At 36.2% G+C, this 7,001-nt stretch overlaps 1 protein-coding gene across 1 annotated transcript; it reads right to left on the bottom strand.

Moving 5' to 3' along the window:
- Nucleotides 1-3,794: 3,794 nt before the first annotated feature.
- On the bottom strand, nucleotides 3,795-4,742 carry LOC123784954 (olfactory receptor 8H1-like). The gene has a single exon (XM_045786491.2). The coding sequence runs from the start codon at nucleotides 4,740-4,742 to the stop codon at nucleotides 3,795-3,797; it is 948 nt and encodes a 315-aa protein (XP_045642447.2).
- Nucleotides 4,743-7,001: the final 2,259 nt, after the last annotated feature.

Below are 7,001 nucleotides of genomic sequence, written 5' to 3'. Positions count from 1 at the left end.
AGGAATGAGTTACTAGATGTAAGGGGTGGAGACAGCATCATTTTGGACCAGTGGGTTCCTGTAAAAGTTCTGGTTTCATTCTTAGTGGGAGGAGAGGCCTAGTAGGATTTGTGGAAGCGATATGATCCAACTTACTGTTTTACCACTCTGGCCCTTGCAATGAGATTAGATTCAAGAGAGCTAAGTTCAAACAGAGCAACAAGCTGGGGGGCTGCAGCAGTACTTTTGAAAGTGTGGTCCCTCGGGCAAGTGTGGTGGCAGAGAACGTGCTGAGAGATAGACTCTGGCTATAGTCTGTATTCAGAGTCCACATAGGATGCTGTTGGAGTGGATGTCAGGTGTGTGACATAACAAGATAATTGTGGATTACTCTTAAATCTTTGCCTGAGGACTAGAAAGATTGCTTTCCATTATGTGAGATTAGCATTTGGATATTGCTAGTACCTACCTGAAAGTTATCTTGTGAAGATAAATTATGATAACATACACATGTATATATGCCTCTGACTTTGTTTGGCACACAGTAAATGCTCAACAAAATATGTTATTACCATATCTATCAATTATTTGGAAGCAGACACAGCTTCTCATATTTTTGTTATGCTCTACTCTACTCTTATTTTCTTTATCATATTTGTATTAAATAGCATTTGGCATGGCAAGAAGAATATGTCTTAAATTATGTCCGAGCACATCTTACATAAAATATGGTATGCACTAATATAACAAGGAATTTCAGAGGGCAAAGACAAACAGTCTAAATCTTTTATATAATGCATAGGTTATATTACATATATGTAATAACATACACACTTTCTAAATTATATTATAAATAAGATGTGGTAGCCCTACTTTAATTACAATTTGATTTAATTTAATTACCATCTATTCAACTTAAGTGCTATCCACAAAATCACAGAATCTCTTGGCCATCTTTGCCAACTCAAACCAACTGGACACATTTCCTAATCACAAAAGTAGACATCAACAGAAACAAGGTGAAAAGACAGTGTATAGAAAAGACCAGAAAAATGAAAAGACCTATAAATATATTAAATGACATAGTACAGCTGCAAGATGAATGATCAGCCAAAAAAGCATATTATTGAGCAATAAATATTTATCATATACTTATTACTAATTGCAAACAAAAACAAATAACAGTAGCAATAAAGAAAAGTCTAGACCATACGGGTATCAAAGCAAAAATAAGTCATGATAATCTTAAGTGGCACTGATATACGAGAATGGAAATTTTAAAGTAAATTAAATGGAGGAAAATGATGCATATTTAAAATTTTGAATTGTTGACACTTTTGAATTGGTGAAAAATTTTTTAACTTTTAACTTTTAAATGAGAATTTGCACTTTTGCACTTTATTTTAAACCTTTAAAAAGTATTTAGGAAAAATAATCAACTATAATTACATTTCAGAAATAAAAATTCTATAATATTATTGCTTGAAATGAAAACTATGTAGTCACAAGAGTTTAAACAAAAAAAAAATCAAATACTTGGAAATGGAAGAATATATTCTTAACCTCTACATAGCAGAGAAAATTAGACCGGTGATGGGTAGTAAGGAGGGCACGTATTGTATGGTGCACTGGGTGTTATACACAACTAATGAATCATCAAACTTTACATCAGAAACCAGGGATGTACTGTATGGTGACTAACATAATATAATAAAAAAACATTAAAAAATTAAAAAAATAAAACGAATTCGGATTATATAGAGGTAAAAAGGAAAGGTAAAGGAAATCTCAGTAGTATGACTACAGTTTACGGGTTGCTACAAATTCTGAATTCATTCTCATTTCTTGGCTTTACAACTTGTCTCTGTTGAAGAAAATTAAAACAAATGAGTCAAATATTTAATTCAACATTTATTTTTAGTGACCATAGCAAACCTATAAAAATTAGGAGAAAGGAATAATGTAAAAAAAAAAAAAAACACAGAAAAGCAGCAGTTTACTGAAGCTTATTGGCAAGTCACAGAAAGGTAAGGTTTTTAAATAATTATCAGGTAGCCACCAAAGAGATATCACTGCATACAGATTTTTATATTGATGCATTTACATTTCAGATCCAAAGCCGTGCAAGATGAGAGTCTTGATTTTTTTCCCAAATACCCATAACACATTCACCTCATATTTCAGTGACAAAGGCATTATCAAGGGTTATACTCGTAAGTGTACATAGAAAGCTGTAGAAAAGTGCATAGAAAATGACAGAAATTTTGCTTATATAAGTAATATATGCACATGCATACCTAACTATAGACCCAGAGGAACACACACAAAACAGTTACTGACTGCTAAGGCATTTCTATGCCCTTCTTGCATGGTTTCCATGGTGAGCTTGTTCTCCAATGTTAACAGACACCATCTTAAAATCAAAATTGTGAAGTGTTGAGTTTTTTCCGTAGTTGTTTTTCAATTAAATTAGCCAAAAGTAACTTATAAAACACGAGTGAATATTCTTTTTTTAAGATTATTTATTTATGTATTTATTTATTTTGGTGGGGGGAAGAGCTGAGGGAGAGGAAGAGAGAGAATTTCAAGCAGACTCCCCACTGAGTGTGGAGCCCAATGCGCGGCTCCATCCCACGACCCTGAGATCATGACCTGAGCTGAAATCAAGACTGTACACTTAACCAACTGAGCCACCCCGGTGCCCCACAAGTGAATATTCTTTAAGAAAAAGCCATCGTGCATTAGAAAATAAGACAGGAAGGGCAATGGGTGGCTCAGTCAGTTAAGCATCTGCCTTCAGCTCAGGTCATGATCCCGAGGTCCTGGGATAGAGCCCTGCATTGGGCTCTCTGCTCAGCAGGGAGTCTGCTTCTCCCTCTCTCTCTGCTGCTCCCCCTGCTTGTGTGCTCCTCTCTGTTTCTCTCTCTGTGTCAAACAAATAAAATCTTTAAAAAAATATTGCATGAAAGTAAGCCTTCTAATGATATTGGCCAGCATTTATTAGAACTGCCTTGAATGCTTTACACCCATTATCTGATTTAATCTTTATAATTAGTTATATGGCCCTGGAATCATTATTAATCTTGTGCAGTTGAGGAAACTGAGGCTGATCTATTAAGGGTCATAGAGCTAAACAGGTAGCAGATTTAGAATCTAAATCCTGGAATGTTTGATTCCAAAGCAAGCTCTAGTAATTACTCTGCTGTATTTTTTCTCCATATAATAAATGAAATAACTTCTGAAACTGCTGTCATTATGCCCAAAATGGAGTTTTTTTCCATAATAAAATTCTCTGAAGTTGGACTATTCACGGGAATTTGTATGATATTGTTTAAAAGAAGACAACTATATTGTCTCATTTTGCATATCAGTTGCGCTTAGAAACACATATATTTATTTTTTAAAGATTTATTTATTTATTTATTTAAGAGGTGGGGGAGGAGCAGAGGGAAACGAGAGAGAGAATTGCAAGCAGACCCCCTTCTGAGCATGGAGCCCAACAAGGGACTGGATCCCTTGACACTGAGAACATGACCTGAGCCAAAACCACGAGTCCAAGGCTTAACCCACTAAGCTAGCCAGGTGCCCCCAAACACATATATTTAGATCATAGTTTAAGCTATGCTTCATGGCTTTCTATTATAACTTGGAATTTCTAAAGACATCTTCCAGGAAATATCTGAGATCATATTTGGTCAAGTAAAGAATGGTTCGATGGAAATAAAAACAAATTGAAGGAGTCAATTGGTTTTGCAGACGAAGGAAATACACTGTAAGGAAGAGGAAAAGCGATGAGCTGAAAAGTTCAGCATTGCTTATTTCAATTGCCTGGAGCCCTCTGCCCTCTGCATGACTCTAATGAGAGCATTTTTCACTTCTTTGTTCCTCAGACTATAAATGAGTGGATTCAGCATGGGGATCACAATAGTATAAAAAACAGAAGCCACTTGATCCTTTCCCAAGGAGTAAGACCTACTTGGCTTTAAATAAGTAAAAATCATAGTGCCATAAAAGATGGTGACACCCAGGAGATGAGAGGCACAGGTAGAGAAGGCTTTTCGCTTTCCTGAAGTAGAAGTAATTTTCAGGATAGTTGACAGAATGGACACGTAGGACACAGATATGGTGATAAGAGACACCATTAGGGTGGAACCAGCAACAATAAATATCATGATTTCTATGTCATGTGTGTCAGTGCAAGACAGGGCTAAAACTGGGGGTGTGTCACAGAAAAAGTGATGGATTACATTGGAGTCACAGAAATGCAATCTGCTCATGCAAAGCACATTGACAGAGGAGTCCGCAAAGCCGATCACATAGGACCCAAAGACGAGGGAACAGCAGAATCTTATGGACATAACCACGGGGTAGTGCAGAGGATTGCAGATAGCAACATAGCGATCATAGGCCATTGAGGAGAGAAGGAAACATTCCGCGGCCCCCAAGAAGACGAAAAAGTACATCTGGGTGAAGCAGCTCCCATATGAAATATGCTTGGTGGAAGTCAGTAGGTTCTCTAAGGTTTTAGGTATGATGACAGTTGAGTAACTGAGGTCAAGAAACGACAGGTGACTAAGGAAAAAATACATTGGGGTGTGCAGCTGGAGATCCAGGCGGATTATCAGGATCATTCCTGCATTGCCCAGCACAGTAACCAGGTATATCAGGAGAAACAGCACAAAGAGGACCAGCTGGATCTCGTCAGAATCTGTCAATCCCAGAAGGATGAAGTCAGGCACCTGTGTGTCATTCTTTCTACCCATAGTGTCAACTGCCATGAACTGGGAAGAAATCAAATTTGACACTTAGCAGGAATGACTTCAAAAAGGTTTGTGTTTGTATGAACCACATGGCATATTTATAACTGTGTTTCTAGAAATCGATGATGAGTGGTTTAAAGACCAGGACTGAAAAAAAAAAATTTAACTTGATTGCCAAATATAAAAATAGGCATAAATTGATATTTGAATACAGTATAATTAAATGTAACATACCGAATAATTAAAATGAGACTGATACAGTTCTAAATACTTCTTAATGCATTTAGTCCTCCTGAGACCGTTATACCATAGGTGCCACTGTTGGCCACGTTTTTTAATACAAGTGAGAGGGCACAGGTTAAGTAACTTATCCAGAGTCAGTGCTACTCAGTGTTGGCACTGTGATTCTACCAAGATAGACGGACTCCAGAAAACATGCACATAATACATATTCCTGTTTATAATAAATTTCAGCAAACCTGAAGAAAAAGTTAGATACATAACAAATGTTGATATAAAAACAGTTCTAGTGCATTATTCACTGTCCTTTTTTTTAATATTATTTAATACAAATGACAAATTTTAAATTTAGGAGACTTTAGTAAGATACAATAAAATTACAGGCCACATATTAGTTTTAATTTCCAAAAGATATGAAGTTGTCCTAACCTGATCATTCAAAATTAAATTTCTAAAATATGTTCATTATTTATAGACCCTGATTCCATTAAGTCTATATTTCTGATTTCACAAATCCTGGCATTATTTGGGGTAAGATCTAAATGACATGTGTATGCAGACTTCTAATTTTGAGAGAATAATACTTACTGTGAACCAAAGTTGGAGGAAAGAAAACCTTCCAATATTATCTGCCTAGTAGCTTGTCAACCTCAGGTTGCTCGCAAATCAAATTTGATAACCATTTGAGTCGAAAATTTCTGTGATATAATATTTGTTTTTTTTTAGATAAATTCTTTTTAAATTTTAGTGTATTCATTTTGTTTTATTCTGAGATAAAAAATTATCAACCTAGAAATTTTGTTCAGGTCCTGATCAAATAGAAAATTTGCCAGGAAATTATTTCTAAGAAGAATACCAGGAAGTTACAGTGAACATAAGCAGAGCGGAGTAAGTCCTGCTTTTAATCCTGATCATTCCTGGCCACCTCATATCCTGGGGACCTAAGATAATTTGATGTATGGTCATCCCTGTGGACCAATTTCCAAGGAAGATTGCTTGGCATGTTTCCAAAGACAAAAGTTCAAGGACTAAATGCAGCTGTGTTGGGTTTGAGAAAATAGTTGCCTTTTCCCTTAGAAGCCACACAATGAAGAGCCTGATGGTTTGATTTTCCTTCGTGATGCTCTAAATTTTTTACTGGGACAATGAAGAAGCTTTTTCTTTTTTCTTGCTCTCAAATTCATCAATTGTTATCTAAGTTTTATCACTGTATTTCCTGTATTATGTTTGTGGGGAAGGAAAAATAATATTTCCCTCTACTTTTCTAGATTCTTGGTTGAGACAACCACCTCCTCCTACAATAAAAAACATACTAACAAAAGAAAAACAAAAGTTTAACAACCTGTGTATGTCTTGTATACATGGGAAATTATAAGCAGAAAGAGTTATGGGTCCCCCAATAAAGAAACAAGACGAAGCTTTCTTGACATAAGAAAAATCATTTTAGGCCCTGGTCATATTGTGATCTATGCCTGACCAGCACTTCTTAACCAAAGAATATTCTTGAGGTATTTGTGCAGAATTTAAACCTCTTTGAGCACTCAAAAACTGGACTAATTGAAGCCAGAGAATTGATGACACTAACCCTTGTCTGCCCTCCCTGAATTTTGTTCAACCAGGATCGGGACTCTATCACCTTAAGATGACTTTTTCCCCAATTCTATGCTGAATTCCCCATTGTGTAAGTTCCTTCCTGAATATGCATGCACCCTTAGCTTAAAACGTCCCAGGTTTTGTTGTTTTAGGAAACACTGTTCTGGGAAATATTCGCAATGTTCTCCTTTACTTGTTGCAGATAAAACCCTTCCTTTCTACTCTTTGGCTTCCTTGTGTCTTTTGGCTCAACACCCACCAAGAAGTGAACCCAGCTTCAGGTATCAAGATGACCAGGAAAATTAGCACCTCAAGTGGCCCAAGTCACCACCTTAAGTTCCATCTCCTGCTAAAGACAAAAGATTTTAGGGGTGGAGGCCAGTTATAGGAGGTTGAAGGCAGAAGAAAAATTATTAAATTTCCTTACTA

Source organism: Ursus americanus, chromosome 24 (assembly GCF_024610735.1).
Source record: "Ursus americanus isolate L20-20 chromosome 24, mUrsAme1.1.p, whole genome shotgun sequence".
In the NCBI taxonomy this organism is placed as follows: domain Eukaryota; kingdom Metazoa; phylum Chordata; class Mammalia; order Carnivora; family Ursidae; genus Ursus; species Ursus americanus.
This window is presented reverse-complemented; position numbering and strand designations above follow the sequence as displayed.

What these genes read in the sequence shown, in the direction of transcription:
- LOC123784954 (XM_045786491.2), bottom strand. Translation starts at nt 4,742, where the DNA reads ATGGGTAGAAAGAATGACACACAGGTGCCTGACTTCATCCTTCTGGGA.